This window comes from Pseudopipra pipra, chromosome 1, assembly GCF_036250125.1.
Source record: "Pseudopipra pipra isolate bDixPip1 chromosome 1, bDixPip1.hap1, whole genome shotgun sequence".
NCBI lineage: Eukaryota > Metazoa > Chordata > Aves > Passeriformes > Pipridae > Pseudopipra > Pseudopipra pipra.
The window spans coordinates 48,681,270-48,702,527 of record NC_087549.1 but is presented as its reverse complement, the minus strand read 5'-3'; the positions used below and the strand labels follow the sequence as shown (position 1 = coordinate 48,702,527).

The following is a 21,258-nucleotide window of genomic DNA, read 5'->3' as shown; positions in this document are numbered from 1 at the left end:
GGAGCATTTAATTTATTGCTATAAGTAAGGGTTGCAAATACAACAGAAACCATGTTCAGGATAGGGACTGCGGGGACTGATTGGATCTCAGAAGTTTTCTCTGAATGTCGTGAGTTCCATCTTAAGTAGTACTTCAGTAAATAGCTTCTATAAGCCTGTCAAAGTTAACCTTTTTCAGTTTCTAGAGAATGCTCCAGTTTCACATCCTGGTCCTATAATCCTTACTTTCCATACTGTGTCTTTTTAGTAGTCACTAGCATTATCAGCAAATTTTCATTGACTTATATGGTAGCATGTTTTAGTATAATTATCTCTTCCTAATCTGTGTTAATGGACTGAAACATTGTTCTTCCCTCATACTTTTCTATATGCTCTGTATAATTTTCAAGGAAAAAGTTGCAGTTTGGCAAAAAGAGCTTCCCTCTAGAAACTGGCTGACAGCTTTGCAGACTGGAAGAACCAGCTTTCAAGAAAAAAAAGGGGAAAAAAAAAGAAAAAAGAAGGGTGAAGATGAGAAATGTGTCCTTTCACCCCTACGTAAGAGGCATATACTTGCCTTGGTTGTTGCCTCCCCAAGTGGATACCTGTGCCCACTCTTGGGAAAAGCAGCAATGCAATTTCTCAGCAGTTGTGTTTAACAAACTGGATCAAAGATAACTCACTAAAGCTCTTAGCATTTTCTGGCGGTGTTATAGGGCCATGATTCAACATAATGGACTATCCCTGAGCAGTTCCTCCTCTTGTATTAATAGAAATAGGCTTTTAATTAGCCTCCAGCTTTTATTTCTTTTGATTCACTCTATTTTGTTTCTTCGACAGACTTATTACTTGCTTTATAAGAAAAAATCCCTCTCATGTTCCAGCATACACTAACCCTTATCATCCACTGTCTCCATCCAGTGCCATAAAACATCTGGGAGGGTTATCTGCTCGCTCCCTGTTTTAGTTCTGAGCTCAGCTGGATCCAAAAGACACATCCCCCTCGGGGCAGTGAGGCATCTTGTCATCACCATTAATTTCCCCTAGAAATATATACTTTCTGTGCAACAGACCAGAGCAGAGACACATGAATTTCCATTTGTAGGAATTAGAGCCAAAGCACTTAACTACTCTGACCTCTTGTGTGTGATAGGCTGTGCATTTCTATCTATTTATTTTTGTACGAAGTCCAATGACTTTGTTTTTGGCTAAAGTGTATTTTTAAAATGAGGAGTTGGGCTTGATCTGAAGACATTAAAGTACAGGGAATCCCCTGCGATGGTAATTTGCTCCAGTTGTAATCACTCCCACTGCTTCAGTTTTTGCTTTTCTTTCCAAGAAGAGTCGCTACCTCCAACTTGTAGCCAGAGGTGTATGTTACTCCTTCTTCCTCTTCTTAAAAGTGTCCTTAAGTGCCAGTGCTCCATTAAAGCACTTAGATCTACAGCCAAGTCTTCTGGGGGGGGTTGTTTGTTTTTTACTGCTTTCTTCTAAGTATAAAAAGCATTTAGTTCAATTTAAGCCTCTCACTGTAAACCCCAGACCCCTGGTAAGATTCATAGTGGTGGAAACACCTGGTAGGACTTGCAGCCTCCCCACTACAGACATGAGGATTGTTAGCTCAATAGCAGCTCCTACTGTATGTTCTACCTTGGAGCCAGTGGTCCTCAAGCCTCCTGACCCCATCAGGAGCTGCCCTTGGTCACCAGCCCCAGGACACCTTTTCTCTTGGTCTTTGAATGACTGCCCTGGCCCTGAACTGTTGAGCTTGTCCAGGGTTGTCCAGCCTCCAAGTCCTGTCTCCAGCATGAGAAGGCTGGAAGCTGCAGCAATGGGTTGGGCTTTTGTGGTCCGTGTGTTGAGCTGAGTATTCGTCAGTGCTGGGATGCCTGAGTCCCATCCAACTGCCAGCTCACTGCAGCAAGCCAGGAAGCTGGCTCTGCCCATTTGTCCCTAACATCATGGTGGAAATGCTTTGGTAACCTTCTTGTCACTCACCCCTGTTAACCATTTTGGAGCCACTGCTCTCCAAGCACAGCAAACCAGGTTTATGATTTTGTTTCCATAAACTCTTAGATACCCTGACGTTCGCTTTCCTGTATGTGGTCCCAGTTTATCCCATGATTCAGCTTGCTTGAATGGCTGCCCTGTACTCATCATTATGCTTAGTTATGCGTTAAGTGTTCCTCTGAAAAACCTATAAGGTTTTTGTCCGTGGCTGGGAGAGGCTGAAGAAGGATTTCCCACAAAGCTGTATGCCATTTTCAGACAATCCAAAAGATTATGGAGCAGCTAAGCATTTTAGTGACTAATGAAATAATGATTAAAAATTAACTGCTCGTCTGTCCCCTGGCTTCTGTCCATGTACAGCAAAATTTTGACCTGAGTTTGCTCATGCACCTTGGCAGAACACTTGGAGAAAATTTCTGTAAGTGCATTTAAATTTCTTTAACAAACCTCTCAGCAAAACAAGGAGTGGAAGAGAGAAGAACCTGCATAACATATTATACAACCCTTACAATTTTTACAGGACTTTAACACTTTTTTCTGTGCATATCCTCTCTCATCTTTTGGCACGGGAACTACCAGGACATTTATCAAGCAGTTTAATCTATTCTAGAGTCATGTGCACAACTGCACAACACAGTTCATCCAAAAATTTACAGACATTGATCTCACCAGTAAAAAAATAGTATTTATATAGGATATGAGGGAGCTGAATCCATTAATTTACATTAAAAATATTTTTTAAACTCTTTGTTTTTGCGGCATTAAAGTCTTGCTTAAGCTATTTAAATAGAGTAATGCATTGTTCAAATGAGCCAACAGAACCCCATCTTTTTTTCTGGACAGGAAAGAAGTGCAGAACAAGAAGAACATGGAAAGTAGTGGAAACTGTTAGTCTCTTACATGAAAAGGCTACAGCTTATGTTTTCAAACATTTCTTCCTTGTGGAAGTTGGAGTAAGATTCAGTCAGAGTATGAGGAACTATGAAGCATGCTTAATAAGCAAAGTACATCTTTAATTAAAAAAGAAGGTTCTGCTCACACTGAAAAACCTGCTTTTGGTGATCCTGTCTGTGATGTGTGCCTTTAGATATAGTTTGTGGATTTCAACATTTCCAGCTCTGCTTTTCATGAGTATATAGTTCAGCCATGGAAAAAATTCACACTGAACTGAAACTTAGCATACAAGGAACTAGCCAAGAAATAAATGTTCTAAGTCAAATAAAACTGCTGAGAAACAGACATTTTTAGAGAATATTTTTACTCTTAATATGTGAAAATTATTTTTCAGCCTATTAGTTATAAACCTTAAGAGCAGTACAGGAACTGAGTGTCTGTGGATTCTGAAGACACAAAGAAGAGTTATTTTGTATTTTATTGGATTTTCCTTAAATAGGTTATGGTGCTATGTGTTAATTTTTTTAGTACAAAGTTCCCACCCAGCTGCCAGTTTGGCTGCTTCACCTGCTCTTCTGTTTTATGCTTTCAACTTGACATGGAATAAAAAACATTTTCCAGGTCCTTGGCTGAGTGATACTCCTTCACTGATATAAATTGCATGTAAGTCTGTGGAAGCCAGAGAGGTTGCACTTGTGTAACTGAAATTGTGATAAGGAACAAGAGTGTTTAGGGCAGTTTAGTGCTAAAAACATTTGACACTTGCATTGAGCAAATAAATTACAGTGTCTCCACGCTTAGGTTGAAAGGCTGTGGGTCAAGGGTGTGATGTATTTCTCTGTTAGAGTTCAAAAGAGCAGCTGCAGAGTATGGCATAAATAACAGCAGATACTGACTTCTTTGAGAGTGAAAAGGCAAGATATATTGACCCTGAAGTTAAATATTGACCCCAGATTTGTTTCAGTCTTTTTTTTTTTTTTTTTTGCTTCAAAGACCAATAAATCTTGGTATTTGGCAAAAAATAAGAACATAAAAGCAAATTCTGATTTGACACAAATGTGGTCAATTGCATTAGCTTGCCGCTTTGTACAGAAAGCACAGAAGGAGACCATTTTCCTTGTATTTTCAGTGGTATAGCATACCAAAACAGGAAAATTGATTATTACAGCCATTATTTGAGGACTTCAACATTCTTCAAAAATTTGAAGGCATGATGAAGCTGCAACTGTAGAAGAACATTGGAAACCAGTAAAAAAGTTCTAAGGCAGATATTTAGGTTTGCAGTCCAAAAGTCTTTGGCATTAACTTCAGGCAGAATAATTTTTCAAAGTAAATTTACACATCTTGATTGTTTGAGTTCACTCAAACATCCTTCTTCCCTCTTCCCTGCATGACTGCCCTCCAGATTTTCAGTTACCTTGAAATTGCTTTCACTGAAACACAAGCTAATATTTGGGTTTGGGGTTTTGTTTTTTTGGGGGGGGGTTTGTTTGTTTTGGGTGGGTTTTTTTTTACATAGGATTGTACCTTTCTCAAGAACTTTTAGTAATATATTTACATTTCGACGAGGAAACAAAACTAACAAGGTCTCTCTTACAACTTCTTATCTAAGTTAAAATTTACAAATTCCCACTTGTAACTATAGATTTATATTGTGTTTTGTGCCTCTTAATTAAAATGGCCTGGGATTTTCACTCCATTAAAGCACATATATGTTATAGTGAAAAGTTCTATGTTTTTTATTTAGTCTTCTAGGTAAGAAAAGTATTTTGTTCAATGTAAGCTTTTCACTGTCAACCTCAATACTCTGAAAAAGCTTGTAGCAATAAGCCTGAAATGCCTGGTAAAACTTGAGTCTTACCAGACTTGAAACTTGTAAGTCATACTTAGGTCTTGACTTTAAGTCAGACTGAAAAGACTTCTAAGTCATATGAGGAGCGACTGAGGGAGTTGGGGGTGTTTAGCCTGGAGAAGAGGAGGCTCAGGAGTGCTGTTATCACTCTCTATGACAACCGGAAAGGAGGTTGGAGCCAGGTGGGGGTCAGTCTCTTCTCCCACACAACTAGTGACAGGACAAGAGGACATAGCCTCAAGCTGTGCCAGGGGAGATTCAGTTTGGACATAAGGAAGATTTCTTCACAGAAAGGGTTGTCAAGCATTGGAATGAACTGTCCAGGGAAGTGGTGGAGTCACCATCTCTGGAGGTCTTCAAGAAACAACTGGATGTGGCACATGGTGATGTGGTCTAGTTGACATGGTGGAGATGGGTTACAGGTTGAACTCAATGATCTTGGATGTCTTTTCTAACCAAAATGATTCTGTGATTCTGGATCCTCTATCTGAAGATGTGGAATTACAGGACACCCTGGCCTCATGGCAACTGCCTTCCCTTTGTGCTTCTCTGGAGGCGGAGACCCTAAAACTCCCTGGCTCCATTAAAACAGATTTTGCAAATGTGTGGTTTTCCATGGTTTCATAAGCTATCAAGAAAACGATTATAACAAAGATTATGTGTTTCAGGAATTATTATTGCGGGTGGTATTGTTTTTGTTGCTGTTGTTGTAACTCTAGCAAATGTTTCATGCTTTGTTCAAGGCTAGTCTATTATAGAAAAAAAGACACCTTACAGATTTAGTAGGTTGTTGCTTCTAATGGATTTGTCAACTTTTGTATTTTCACGATTGCATTAGAGTTTTCACCCACTTAACACTGTGATTGCATTGACATTAGGAAGGCAGTGGGATAGGTGCCATGTAGTCAGGTAGTATGTTTGTTGTACTTCTGGCTAACTGCTTATCTTTGCGACTGCAGTGCTTTGGATTTCCTTCTGCATGGCTTTTCCTCACTTGTAGCAAGCAGATTTAATTCAGCACTTTTCAGTGTTCGTCAAGACAGTGCAATTTTGCTTATTGCTTTATTAGGATGGAAAAAACATGAATTCCATTCAAACTCCTACATCTGTACAGGAAACTTCTTGTAGCAATTTATGGAATAAAAATTTCCTCACTAGATAAGGGCGAATATTAAGCATGGAAAAATCACAGACATTGTGATGGTATTAGGTGGAAAAAATCCATTTATCAGGGCTGTTTGCTCCTTGCATTGCACAGTCATTACACATTGGCACAAGTGTTTGAAAAAATGTTCTAGTTGCCGGAGGAATTCATTCTAAGTCTGCTTTTTATCCAGGCAATTGGGTGCTAGTGAGGTGTGTATAAGCCAGGGTTAGGGAAAGCTCAGGAGTCAGAGGAGACAAGGACAGGACACAAGGAGACAGGAGAGTGGTAAAAGGGGAGAATAGAATGAGGAAACAGAGATGAGAGCTGCATTGGGTCCCAGTCCTTCCTCCAGCTTCACAGGGGAAAACTTCCTCTTTGAAAAGATATGATTCGGGAAAATTAGGCAGAGACTAAGGTGGGTTGGGGGAGGTTGGTTAGGTTGGAGGATACAAACAGGATTTATTGTCTCTGCCATGAAGCCTGCAATATTTCTGTGGAAAAAGCCCTACCTTTAGAAAGGTTTCAGAAGGTCAGTGAGGTGAAAAATAAATCCTAGCCCTGCCAGCCTCTCTCCTTTGGAGGTGATTTAATGCCAAGTCTCAATTCAGCTGAGGGGAGTAAGGGAGCATACTTCCAGAGGAGCAGTGTTTATACCTAGGCATAGTTTCTCTCCTCTAGTTGAACATGTAGCCCCAGGAGATTAGGAATGAATTTACAGCCAGTGGATTTGTGACTGTGAGCTGCGTTCAATGCAGTGCCTGTGGGGATTCTTTCTTCTTGGTTCGATGTTGTATCTCACCTAGGCGGTCTTGATATTGTGTGGAAAAGGCTAAGCAGAAATGGCAATTTGCATTCACAGCCATAATTAAAAGAGTAGAGCAGGCTTCTTTATACCTATTGTGTTTTCTGCACTCACTTTCTTTTTGAGGTCCTACTGCATTCTCACTTCTGGCCCTTTTAATTTTTGGGGTCACTTTCCAAATAAGGGGTCTATGTAACTGCTAAGTACCCAGCATGAACAGAAGCACTTTCACTTCCTCTTTTATCTGCACACTAGTCTTCTGAATTCCAAGTAATGTCCAAGTAATGTCCTCTGAAAAAGACTTTTCAGTTGGAGAAGAGGTAATTTTTATATTAGAATGGTTCTTAATGAAGGCAACAGAAGCCTTACCACTAAATCCAGCAAAGGGTGTGGTGTATAAAGGTCTATATATTAATTTAAGGCATCAAATATTTATTAACTTTTTTCAATCCTGTTAATGTGCCAGCATTTCATTGCAGCATTCCAGCTGGAGCATGTAACAAAAGCTGTAGATACAGATACATATGCAGGTTTGCTTTTCCACATGAAGTTGGGCATACTTGTTCATAGTCACCAGGCAATTATTTTTTTCCTGCTGAAAGCCTCATCAAAAGTATGTCTGTATTTTTCCCTAACAGAAAAAGATAAATACAGCTTTTATGCCATAAAATGTAGCTGAAACTTTATTGTGTTCTGCTTCACTAGGTGGTAGATGAGAGAAAAAAACCTGATGAGAAGGGCATGCAGTGTTCTTCTGACTACTGAGCGAAAATTGGTTTAGATTCATATGAGTTACAATAGTTTAAAAGCACACTTTGCTGTGACACATGGGATTTTATAATACTCTTGAACGAATAACCTGCCTCAACCCTGTCAGGGGTTGCATGTGTGCACAGAAACTTAGGTGGAACAGATGGCTGCCAAATATTTCCATTTAACTTGTGAAGGCACATTAAAAAAGTTAATTTCTGTAGATAAATGGAATAGCATTTGTGGCAACGTTGGTGAATACAGAAATGTTGCCTCATTGTGCGTGGCTGGAGTGTTCATGTGACAAGTGTGAGATTTTCTTTAAAACAGTGATCCAATATTTTTAGCATTGCCCTTAATGTTTGAAGTTGCAGGAGTTAGTAAAACAGTAGGTGAAAGCTTTCTGTGAAGAGAATGGTTTTTCCACCTGTTCTCTGAATGACTTCATCATGTCCTCAGTGAGTTGCCCTGCAGTACAGGTGTCACTGCCGTGGGTATCGGCACCTACCACACTCACAGCCCTGGACAACATCATGTTGTCCTCTTAAAGAAATGCATCTCAAAAGCCACAACACATGGAATTACTGTTTTTTCTGCCTACCAGTTAACACCATTACTAGGTTCACTAACACCTAAATACTCTGTTACAAAATTAGAGAATGTTAGGGAAAATAACACACTTTTAGTGTATTTTTTTCCTTTTTTTCCTCCTTTCAGTCGAATGTAGTTTGAATTAAGATTAAAAATCATATACATTAGCTATCAAATTACGCCATCTTAGTTAGAAGCTATGTTTCATTAGGAAGCATGTTTAGGCCTGGACTTAGACAGAAATGGCATTACTTTGCCATCTGGCACAACTCTGAAGGGCAGATCCCCTCTGTGTCTTTGCTAAGGCTTTGTTACCTCTGGTTTTATTTAATTGATTGAATGGAATATCTTCCAATTGTCTTAGGAAGCTGTTTCACAAACCAAAGATCTGGCTTTGATCTCCCTATAGATCTGGCTGTATTTCTTGCTAGTCAGTCTAAATTCTTCTCTATAGAGTTTGAGAGAGGCTCTTTGCTGTGATGTATCATCACTGTCTTGCCTGTCATTGAACAGGTCTTTAATTCATAAATAATTTCTGTCTTCTTTTAAGTGTTTTAGTTTTTCCCTCATCTTCTGAACAGCCTAATTAGATTTTTGGGTTTAGTACCAGAGACATGTTCTGAGTGGTCCCTCGTTTGATTTTCAGTAACTGAGGACAAACATATCTCTCTTGTTTCAGACTTATTTAAAAGCACCAGCACTTCCTGAATTTTGTTCTGTTTTGAGTTTGTCTTTAAATCTAATAGCCTATGGGATGCTGGACCCTTTGATGGTGTGATATTCTTACCACATTGCTATGGCTGGACCTTTAGCTGTTGCAAATCCATGATTTTTCATAAAATTTACCACACTGGTCCTTCACTTCTGTTCATAATATTTGCCTAGCATACAGTTCAGATTCTCAGCAGTCTTTGCTTAGCCTGTGTTGTGGTTGAGCTTTTTGTATCCTTTCAATTAAAATATTTAGTGTTTAATCACAGTAGGACATTGTTTGGTAATACTATATAATTAAATGGTGATGGTTGCTGAAGTGTGTAATTAGGATTTCTGACAATTCATTGTGAATCTCTGGTCTGCTGCAAAGAAGAACAAAGCCAAAGAGAAAATGCTGGCTGGGTTATATAAATAAGTGAGAGATGATGGTCAGGCTGAAAATGAGGGTTCTCCCCTCCTTTAATGAAAGGGTTTGTGTACATTACATAGAATAAAGTATTTCTTAGGCTGAAAGCTTTCCAGAGATAATAGTGTTGGCCCTCTGAGTCTCTTTATTATGTCAAATGTGGGATTTGAATTTATGGGAAGTGGCCGCTGCCTCCAACACACTCAGTCTGGTGGAGCAGAATTTGCCTGACTTCCCCTGCATTCAGAGCTTTGGGATGCAACATGCAGATCATCAAGGGCTGAGTTTTTCCAGGGTGTCCCTGAGAAGAAAATCTCTCATGTTTACTGACATACCCTGGGCTCTTGGGACAAAGTGTCCCACTTCAGCTTCAGGGGATGAGGGACACGGTGAACCCTGCCAGGCCCAGCCCAGCATTGCCCCCTCAGTGTTGAGAGTTGCTGTGTAGAGGCAGGATTATGAAAAGTCCTGTAAATGGTGAATTCTTCTATTGTCTTAAGCTTTAAGGAACAACTCCTCCCGCACTTTTAATTTTTTAACAGGAATATGTTGTTCTCCTAAAATGCAATCTGAAAGTCTCATGTAATTACATACCTGCAAGGATCATAGGATCATAGAATCATAGAACAGTTTGGGTTCTAAGGGACCTTTAAAGTTAGTAATCTAGTCCAACCCCCTTGCAATAAGCGGGAACATCTTCATCTAAATCAAGGTACTTAGAACCCTGTACAGCCTGCCGTTGAATTTTTCCAGGGATGGGACACCTACCGCGTGTCTAGACAAGCCAGTTACAGTGTTTCACCACCTTCATGGTAAAAAACCTTCTTCTTTATATCTAATCCAAATCTACCTAATTTTAGCTTAAAACCATTACCCCTTGTCCTATCACAACAGGCCCTGCTAAAAAGTTTGTCACTGTCTTTCTTAAAAGGCCCCTTTAAGTACTGAAATACCACAGTAAGGTCTCCCTGGAGCCTTTTCTTCTCCAGGCTGAACAGCCCCAACTCTCTCAGCCTGTCCACACAGGAGAGGTGGTCCAGTCCTCTGATCATCTCTGTGGCCTCCTCTGGACCTGCTCCAACAAGTCCATGTCCTTCCTGTGCTAAGGGCTGCAGAACTGTAAGCATGTGGGGTCTCATGAGAGCAGAGGAGAGGGGCAGAATCACCTCCCTCGACATGCGGGCCACACTTCCTCTGACGCTTCCGAGGATACAGTTGGCCTTCTGGGCTCCAAGTGCACATTTCTGGTTCATGGCCAGCCTCTTATCCACCAGCATCCCCAAGTCCTTGTCAGCAGGGCTGCTCTTGATCTGTTCATGCCCTAGCCTGTATTGATACCTGGGATTGTCCCTAACCTTGCACTTGAAAAGAAAGGGGTACCAGGGTGAATAAGAAATCCCACAGTGTGAAATTCAGGATAAAAGCACAGGAACTGCCACCACTGGCCACAGCAGGGGTTGCACAGCATTGTGAGGCATAAATTCTCAGATTGGGCTTTTGAGGTGTGTTTTCTCCTCTCTAGAGGTTAATTGTATGAGCCACCAGCTATACAGCAGGGCAATCAGATTATGCAGAACACTGTAGAAACCTGTGAAGATGGAGTGGTTTGGGTTTGGTCCAGTTATTTATTAATTTATGAAGAAAGAAGCTCTGTGTCTTGCAGTGTTTACTTGAAATATAGAGTGGCTGTTTCAGCCTCTGTCTTGCTGCCATGCTTCATGATTCATGATTTTCCACCTGGCATAGGAAAACTGGCACAAGTTAGTTGAGTACATACCCACTGCTTAGATTTCAAGCTTAGCTGCTTTTATTACTTCCTAATAAATAACCAGAAACCTTTTCAAAACAAGAATAGTTTGCATTTATGCCTATTTGATTACAAAACCAGAAGCAAAACTAGCAAATTCCAGAACAAATGACAGCATGCTTGTGCTAAATATTTTTTCCAATGGCATTGTAAAAATCTGACAGTTAAGAAGGTTGTTGCAATCCACCTGCCCACAAGCCAGCACTGCACTACTTGGGTGAGCAGGACCGTTGCCATTGCAGAGACAGGGCTTGCCAAGACTGTGGAATGGAAGGAAGGCTGACACTCACATTCCTCCTATGGCCAAATTGAAAGGAAATCATGGCAAGAGACTAAACAAGGAATGAAGAAGAAGGGCAGCAGACAGAATTTGGTAGTATCACCCCTGTTTTGTCATGTACAATGAAGAGCCTTGGTTTGCTCAGTCAAGAGCTCTTCTGCACAAAGCCCAGGGGATGGACATGCACACATGAGGGTGATGTAACGTGAGCAATGGCTCAGTTTGGATGAAGGCTTTCCCAAACCAGGCACTTCATAACCACAACCTAAGGGCTCTGCACTCCCCTGCAGACTGGTCGTGGAATAACCATGATGTTAGCTCTTTTTTTGCACTTACGCTCAAGAGGGGCTGTCCAGCACCATTTAGGTCACAAAGCCAGAGAGGGACTGGGCACCATGCAGCACCTAGAGAGGCAGCTGCTCAGAGAAGCCCCAGTACATGCCATGCTTCCCATGGCTGGAGTATCATATAAAGTTCATCCAATAACTTGGGGATAGGCATGGACCTTTACACATTAGCTAGGAAAAATGTAGGGGATCTATTTACACTTAGCTCAAGGTATAGTTTTAACAGTGTAAGAATAGACTCTAAACTGAAGAAAGGAGTTTAATCTCAAAATAAGAATTAAAAAAGGCAAGGACCACTCTCAATTTTTGCTTATAGTAAACATTATAAAGAATGATTGCTTTCTGAAGTATGTTGTTAGTCATATGGAGCCATCGAATAATCAGTTTTGCTGACTGAACAAAACTATTCGTGGAGGATCACAGGGGTTGTTTTCATGAAGGGTAGGTTAATAACCTGTAACACCACACAGAAGAGAAGATAAAAATCTCACTTCGAAATTTGTGGCTGTCTGAATCCAGCAATCTCAAAAGTATACAAGGTTTATTGTTGTCAAAGTTGCATCTGCTTTTAATTTGAGTGTGCTAATATAATCTGCTGAGATTTTGTCATTGTTGTAACTCTGCATGATTAAGTACCTCTCAGTATTTAACTTCTACTTATATGTTGAATCATAGAATGGTTTGGGTTGGAAAGGAACTTAAAGACACTTTCCCATGGCAGGACAGTTGGAAATAGATGCATGTAGTTATCACAGAATTATCACAGAATCAACAGGGTTGGAAAATTCCTCTGAGATCATTGAGTCCAACCTATGCCCTAACACCACTTTGTAGAGAGTTATCAGGTCTCTGCTGAGTCTCCTCCTCTCCAGGCTAAACAACCCCAGCTCCCTCAGCCTCTCCTCATAGGACTTGTGCTCCAGACCCTTCACCAGCCTCATTACCCTTCTCTGGACACATTCTAGCACCTCAAAAATATTCCTAACCTGAGGGGCCCAGAACTGGACATAGTACTCGAGGTGCAGCCTCACCAGAGCCAAGTACAGGGGAAGAATCACTTCCCTGGTCCTGTTGGCCACACTGTTCCTGATACAGGTCAGGATGCCACTGGTCTTCTTGGCCACCTGGGCACACTGCTGGCTCATGTTCAGAACACTCAGGTCCCTTTCTCCCTGGTCTCTCTCCAGCCACTCTGTCCCCAGCCTGTGCTCCATAGGGTTGTTGTGGTCAAAGTGCAGGACCCAGCACTTGGTCTTGCTGAACCCCATGCCATTGGATTCAGCCCAACTCTCCAGCCTGTCCAGGTCCCTCTGCAGAGCCCTCCTGCCTTCCAGCTGATTGACAGCTCCCCCCAATCTTGGTGTCATCTGTAAATTTGCTAATGGGACACTCAATCTCCTCATCCAGATCATCAATAAAGATATTAAACAGGACTGGGCCCAACACTGATCCCTGGGGAACACCACTAGTGACCGGCCACCAGCTGGATGCAGCACCGTTCCCCACCACTCTCTGGGCCTGGCCCTCCAGCCAGTTCTTAACCCAGCACAGAGTGCCCCTGTCCAAGCTGTGGGCTGCCAGCTTTTCCAGGAGTATGCTATGGGAGATGGTGTCAAAGGCTTTGCTGAAGTCCAGGTAGAAAACACCCACAGTCTTCCCCTCATCCACTAGGTGGGTCACCTGGTCATAAAAGGAGATCAGGTTGGTCAGGCAGGACCTGTCTCTCCTAAACCTGTGTTTGCTGTGTCTGATCCCCTGTCCGTCCTGCATGTGCCATGTGAACACAATCAGGATGATCTGCTCCATAACCTTGCTGGGCACCAAGGTCAGGCTGACAGGCCTGTAGTTCCTCAGATCCTCCTCACGGCCCTTCTTATGGATGGGCATCACACTGGCCAACTTCCAGTCATCTGGGACCTCCCCAGTGAGCCAAGACTGATTATAAATGATGGAGAGCAGCTTGGAAAGCTCTTCTTCCGGCTCCCTCATTCCCTTAGATGGATCCCATCTGGTCCTATAGACTTGTGAGCATCTAAGTGGGTCAGGAGGTCACTAACTGCTTCCTCCTGGATTACAGGGTGAGCTCCCCATCCCTGTCTACCAGCTCAGGAGGCCAGTTGTCCTGAAGATAACCTGTCTTACTGTTGAAAACTGAGGCAAAGAAGATGTTGAGTATCTCGGCCTTTTCCTCATCTTTGGTGACTATATTCCCCCCACATCCAATAAAGAATGAAGGTTTTCCTTGTTCCTCCTTTTGCTATTAATGTATTTATAAAAACACTTTTTATTATCCTAGTTTGCTAACGTCTCTTTAAATATAGGTATTAGATCTACCTCTCATCAGCTTTGAAAACCTTAGCTTTAAGAAATTTATCATTTGAAGGCTGCCAACTAGGCTTGCAGTCTTCCTTCTGAAATTCAAGGGATGTTATCTCTTTTCAGTGAATCACCGCAGGGAAAACCCCTCTGAACTAATGTATTTTTGTTTCCTGCACTACATTTCTTCATCTTATCAGTACATTTTTTGTCAGGGTTATGAAGGGAACCTTGCATCTATGTCAAAACTGATTTGCTAGCAGAAATATTATGAGGCCACCTATGATCCTGCAGCAAGAGCCAAGAAAAGAACACAGAGGCAAATACTCCTAAGAGAATTATTCAGGAAAAAAAGTGTGTCTGTATGTCATATTCCAGTGTTCAAAGCATAACATAGTTGAGGAGTCAGGCATTTTGTAAGGTGGTCAAAGAGCAAAGATATTTAGTCTCCCATTAAAAACCATGTAACAACAACAACAACAAAAAACCACAAACAAACAAACAAAAACCAAAAAGCCCAGCTCCTCCTTCATCAAAACCTCTTCTTGAAGCCCAAAAGGAATCTGCAGATGTATACCCCCTGTGTGAGAACAAAGTCTTCAGTCCCTGGAATGCAATGCTATAAAAACAAATACTACAAAGCCTGGTAACAGGGGGATGTCTCACTTGCATATTTTTTTGTGACCATCTTGGTTTGCAGAGAAGGGGGTCCCCAAAGCATGTGAGCCAGCAGGATCTCTTTGTACTAGGTTGCTGTCTGTTTGGCCAGATGTCTTCCCAACAGTGAGGCAAAAAAACCAGAGCTCTTATTAAAATAAGTTGGGGAAAAGAATGGAAAAAAGCATGTGTCCAGTCAAATGAGGCACATTGTGTCGCATCTGATATTTATTAAACGTTGGTGAAATTGGCAATGAGAAATGCATGTTATGCAGAAGTGACCCTGGCTCCCTGGGTTTGGAAGTCAATGACAAATGTCTGGGAGCAGACCAACCTTTGAAAGCATGCGTACAGGACACAGAGAGGAGTGTGCTGCACTAGGAGCATCACTACCAAACAGAGAAGAGCTGACCAGCCAAGAACACCCTTTTGCAGGTTTTACATATCTTCTGTCAATGGGATATGTAGGGTCTTTCCCTGTCCATTTACTCTACAGCTTTCTAGATGAGATGTGATACATCTCCTGGAAGAACACTGCATTTTGTTAAGCCATGGCAGCAAGCAGTTGAGTGGATAAAACTGGGGAAGTTTTGTCAAATTAAAGCCCAAGCATGGGCTCCTTCAAGCCTTGATTTTCAGCTTTTGTGGTAAAACTGCAAGATTTTGTGCCAACATGCTGGGTTTTGTGTAATCATAGTAAGCATTTTTAATTGTCTCCCATTTGTTGTTGCTTAATGTTTTGGCTATCAGAGCTTTTCAGAGCAACCTTTCAATTAAAATGTGTTTCCACAGCATGAACTAAACGCATCTTCTATATCAGAAAACCTTATTAGAGCACGATCCTTAGGTAGTGGGGAAGGGCAACAGGGCAAGTTGAAGTCAGGCGCTGTGCTGGGGAGGTTGTGGAGCCCTGATTATAGTGTAATTCATACCTACACAGAGAGGCTTTTGTCTTTGCTTATAGCCTGAATTATTTAACTGCACAGAAAGACATCATAATGAGCCTTCCAAATCTTTTCTTCAAGGTACCACTATCTTTGGTATTTTTATAGTAATTTTTGTATGTTTAGTAAACTAGAACATCAGCTGTTACTAGCACCAGAGTTAAGAATACGTATTTGCAATAAAGAACAAATTTAATACCTCTGAAAGACTTTACTGTGTCAGTCTCTAGGTAAAGGAAAACAAAGGGGATTGTTAGAGCTCCCTGGTTTTTCACTCCAGCCCTAGACCCGGGGCATGCTAGATGAGGGTAGTGGGGGTTCAATGGCAGTCAGATGCACTCTTAGGCTGACAGGCACTATGTCCCAGCAAGCAATGCTATACACAGTTCCAGCTCAGCTCAGTTAATGGAATCACTCTAACCCGTATGATCACTTTAGTATACTGGGTTTGTTATTGATACCAACAGTGCTGGACTGTTAAAGGATGGAAAGGTCTGGCTTTTGTTGGGGTGCTGTTCTGATGTCAGTTTGAAATACGCTGAAAGTAAAAGTTCCGAAAAGCCAAAGTGCTGTTTTATTGAACTAGGGATAGAGAAGGCTGAGACAAGTGAAACTAGATCCTTATGAAGCACTGGAATGTACATGATGCTTGATGTGAACTGCAATATATCCAGTGACATCAGTGAAGTTTCAGCTCATTACCCTACCCAGGAAGCCAGAGTATGGTGACAGAAAGCAGGTCATGTCATAAAATGAGTAATCTTAATGTGAGACAGTTATCAAGTGAAACTTTTCTATGTGCAATTGCTGTCAAAGGCTTTGTTTTTATTTCTGCCTTTCTCTGTGTTTTGTACCTCTGCAGTCTATCAGTCTTCCCCGATAAGGATCTAGGTCTGCTTCAATTACAGTAAAATAAGGAGGATCAAGCTTTTTGTTATCTGTGTATTTAGAAGATGAATGTGATGTGATTTTTGCCCCAAGCTTCTTGTGGTTTTTGAAGTGTGGGATTTTCAAAGATTTACCAAAGGGTAATCTGAATTTTAAACCCTTCAGAGAAGGAAGTGCACAGGGGTTCAATGAGTCCCATTAGTACCAGCTAAGAGCAGCAAAATGGTGCTCCAAACACCGCAAGTTCCCACTGTGAAATAATTTCAGTCTCTGAATACCTATTGCAGACCTTTAGAAAACTGCACTTTCTGGCTTTTTCAGCAATTAGATCTTCCTCAGTAGCAAACTTTGTGAGACTGCCAGCCAAACAAAGAAAGCCAGCCCGCGCATCAGGATCCATAAGACTTGGCTACTGAATTATGGACCCTTCACCTTTTCTTTTGTGATGCAGGAATTACCAGCCTCCCAAATCCAAGTCACCAATAAATGGGCTATACAACTGCCTGTCTCTGTGCCAGCTCCCACCCTTCTCACCTCACCGGCAGGAGAGAAGCCTTTCCGCTCTGGAGTTTCTGTTCTTGGGTTTATGCTTACAAGTCTTTGTCTCATTTTCCCCTAACATTCTTGTTCCTGAAAAAGAACCAGATGTTCCCAATTGATCTTATGCCTAAACCCCAAAGAACCCAAATCTATGACATTGCTTTCGTCACCTGGCAACAGAATATGATGTCACAGCTGAAAAGTTTAGTAAAAAACATACGATAATGTAATTAGGAAAAGTGGACTGACCTATGAGAGATACATTTCTGCCTTAGCCACAGCTCATATATGTGCAGGGAGTATAGAGGAAAATGCCTTGTCAAATAAACTTTGTATAAATCCTCTTCCTGAGTTGCTACAATATAGTAATCCCTCCTCCTTCAAGTACCTTGGGCTTAGAGAAGTCACTGGAAAATGCTTTTTTTTTGAGAGAGAGAAATATAGTTGACTTAATTTGGTATATTGGTCACCCATTTTCTGTGAACCCAGGGGAAGTGGCCCGTGCTTTTCTCTTAAAAAATGAAAAATAAAAAACCACTCTGCAGAAGGTCATGGGTTTCAAAAAGTAAAATCATCTGTGGGTTAGTCCTCAAGGGAAATATAAGTTACTCATAAAAAGCTACAGAGCAAGTTTTGATTAGTTAAATAATCTAGTACATAGAATTTGTTAGAGCTTAAAGCTTTCCTGTGGGACTCCCTTAATAGTACACAAATAGAGTGAAACGTCAAAGAAATGCATTTTCTGACAGACACAGAAAGTTACATTAGTCTTGGCCTGCTTAATGCACCTTGGAAAGAGGGATAAATCCCACCCATTTGTTCCAGCACAGTGCTCCAGTTTTCAGGTTTTTACACATTTGTGTTTCTGATTAATATTTGATGGTTCCAATGCTCTCAAGCTGTTCCTGAGGAGCACATGGACAAAAGAGGAAAATTGCTTCCCTAATAGACTCAAAGATATCAAGCTATTCTTCAAAATAGCTCAAATATAAAACAGTAAAGGCCTGTTTTCTTTCATCAACTTGAGGCTCTTTTTCTTAAGCTTATCTACAAGGGGAAATTCACCAGCATTTTTTCTGTGGATGTACCAGTACTCCTACCCAGGTTTTCAGAATTCTATTTTATTTCTATGTTTTCCTCCTACCAGAGCATTTACTGTCTCCTATTGCCCCTTTAGGGAGACTGAATGCTAAGAAAGAGCTACTGCAGTGTGATCCCTGACAGAGGAAATGCTAATCAACATCTGACTTCCAAAGTTCACCATAATCTTGTTAGCACAGAAGATAACCCTGTCTCTCAGGAAAGTCAATGGTTTTTCAGTGAAGAAGAACCTACATCTCTTCCCCATATTAAAGATGTTTAGTAAACATCACTATTTCACTGAACTGGTGATTTAACCACTGTGAAGGCCATCCAGGCAGCATAGGCAAAAAGGCACCCATATATCATCTGCTTACATAAATAATTTATTCTTTAGGAAACAAAAGAAAACATATGGGGAGATAAAACCAGCAACATGTTCTCTGCCATTGTTTTAAATTGTTTTAAATTTTCTTTTGCAGGTATTCAAGAGGGGAGTCAATGTACCAAGTGTAAAAATAACTGGGCACTAAAGTTTTCCATCATCTTATTATACATTTTATGTGCCCTGTTAACAATCACAGTAGCCATTCTGGGATACAAAGGTATGTATGCATTAAGCCTTACATTTCACTTTCAGACAAGCATCCAAGAACAATGTCATATGAACTAGCCAGGCAATTTAACACATTTCAACTTAAATATCAGTACTTGGGCAATGATACACACATAACAACAAACTGCAACCTTAGATTTTCACTTTCAAACAATTATGAAGTTTTGAAACTAGATTAGACATTTGAAAGAAAGGTTAGAACAAAATGACCATCTCTCCACCACAAAGGAGTACTGACTGGAAGACTCGAATCTGTGTAACGTGACATACTTTGATTTCACTGAGTTGTTTTACATATATCACACCTTTCTAGAATAAATGTCCTTCTTGATGTGAATATCTTCAGGATAATGTGAATAGCCAGCAGCACAGTGTAGTATCAATATTATTTTAAAATATCTGGAAGAAGAAAAATTGTCTCAGGAGGTGCCAATGTATTGACTTACCTACAATAATGGTGATGAACAAAAACATTTAGATGCTTTTAACAGTAATTTCAAAGTTTCTGGTAGTTGGGCAACCAGTAATGGAGAAAATTTCATTTGTGCAAGTCATTGGCTAAGCACATTGGAAAACATGGCTTCAAATTCCCATACATCCTCATCACTCGTTAACTGTTGCCACTTGGGTATTCTTAGGAATGTTTTGGTGTAAATATCTGCTTGTTGGGCAATCACGGCTATAATAAGTTAAATAAATAACGTGTGAGTTTCTGGTAAGAAAAAGAAAGTGAACAACATAATTGTGAGTATTAGAACATCACAGCATGTTGCAGAGAAAACTAAACTGGCTTTAAACTAACTAAGTATGGCCCTGAGAGTAGCTTCAAAACCCCTCCAAGGAGCTGGGTAAATATTCATGTGATTAGCATGCAGTGCGTCCTGTGCCGCCAACAACTGCGCTCATGGCAGAGCTGACATCACCTCTGGTCCTTTGCCAGGGAAAGAAAAGCAAATCGTAGAAATAGAAAGGGATAAATAATTATTTAAGAGGATTTGGTACAGTTTTGAGTGGAAAGAAAATTAAAACTATTTGGTTTAGATGGAAGATTTATCCAGGGAGAAGAGAGAATGTGAAGGACAGATAGAGAGATGTAGGTTTCATGATAAAACAGACAGAATATGGCAAATTAACATCAAAGGTAAAAAAATGCAGTACATCTATAGTTGATTAGACACTCTCCTGAAGTATGTGTAACTGGTCTCTGGAAGTCAGATTTTGGGAGAAAAATACTTTCCGGGATTCAAAAACTTGCTCTTGATCCCTAAAGATAATTTGGTCCTATGGGTTAGGGAAGGCCTTTTGCAGATATAAATCTGCAGAGATCTGCTTACAGCACATGTGGATGGGATCCTTCTGGACTGTAACCCAGCCACTAAGCAACTGGAATTTAGCAGAATTTCACTCGAGAGTTTTATATAAGGCTGTCAGTTCTGAGGCTTACCAGAAAACTCAGACATTACTCAGCAGAAACAGCATATCAAGTTGAAGGGACCATTCCTCGATATCTTGCTTTGACACGTTTGTGTGTATGTAGGAAGCAACAGCAATAAGGAAACTGTACAAAAGTTTCTCTTCCTCATTTCAATCCAGTTTTCAAGATTCTTTCTCCATTGGAGCCTATAGCACTATCTTTTCCCCAGGCTTTGCTCTCTTCTTGAGGCCCCTTCTTTGCTACACTCATTTCTAAACCTTCTTCTTTGACTGAGCAGTCATCAGTGCCCACCAGGGATGAGTCTTTCTGTCACAGCCGTACCAAGTCACAGCTGTCCAGAGCAAGGACAAATGAATTTCCTCTCCCCCCAAAAAATGTGGAAAAAAATATAGGAAGGTGGGTAGTGCATATCTTGCTCACAGACCTTAAGACATCTTGGTGGCCACTGCTCCACTGCTTACCAGCTTGGTGACTACTCTGTTTGAATGCCAAGGGAAAGATGCAGAGAAAGAGAAGTACTGTTTCATCCAAGATATCCCTTCTGTAACACAAAGCAACAAATGGTAACATGTCAAGCATTCATTTTGCCCTTGTATGTGTAATTTAAGAGCTTTGTCTTCATGGTGCCTACGTGCTAATTTGCAGAGAAAACATAAGTTAGATGAAACCCCAGCTGACACTCCATATTCAAATGGATTACTGCAATATTTCTTCTCAATTGATTGTTGAGAAGAAATTAGGCCTTAAAGGAAGAACAAAACTCAAAATAAAATTTTGTAGAGCTCTTGAACTCTCCTCTCTGTATCAGAATTTGGCTTGTCTTTTTTTATTGTAATATTACACTGAAAGAAGGAATTCTGCTGGCATCAGGGATTCTTTCAGTCTCTTAGCTAAGTTTCCATTAAATTTGCCTCCCACACTTATGTTTATAAAGCCCAAAACTACTTTTAAAACTTTCATTTCCTACATTGTATTTAGGTATCCTTTGTGATTTAAAACTACTAATCAGTGGATTAAATATGGCAGGCAAAAAAGTAACTCAATGGGAGGCAAAGTCAACACAGAACAAACGTCCAAATTGGTGGTAAAAATTACATGGTATGTTGGAGAAACCTGAAACCAAAACATGAATTAAACATCAAGGTCGTGAAGGAATAACAAGCTGGGTTTACTATTCTTTTGCTTTGAGAAGACATATTAAAT

At 40.7% G+C, this 21,258-nt stretch overlaps 1 protein-coding gene across 1 annotated transcript in view; it reads left to right on the top strand.

Moving 5' to 3' along the window:
* The window catches only part of COLEC12 (collectin subfamily member 12), a 102,340-nt gene that overhangs the window by 63,669 nt on the left and 17,413 nt on the right, over positions 1 to 21,258 (top strand). Inside the window, exon 3 of the mRNA XM_064655683.1 lies at positions 18,487 to 18,609. Within this exon, the coding sequence (XP_064511753.1) occupies positions 18,487 to 18,609 (123 nt within the window). The remainder of the gene's footprint in view (positions 1 to 18,486; positions 18,610 to 21,258) is intronic.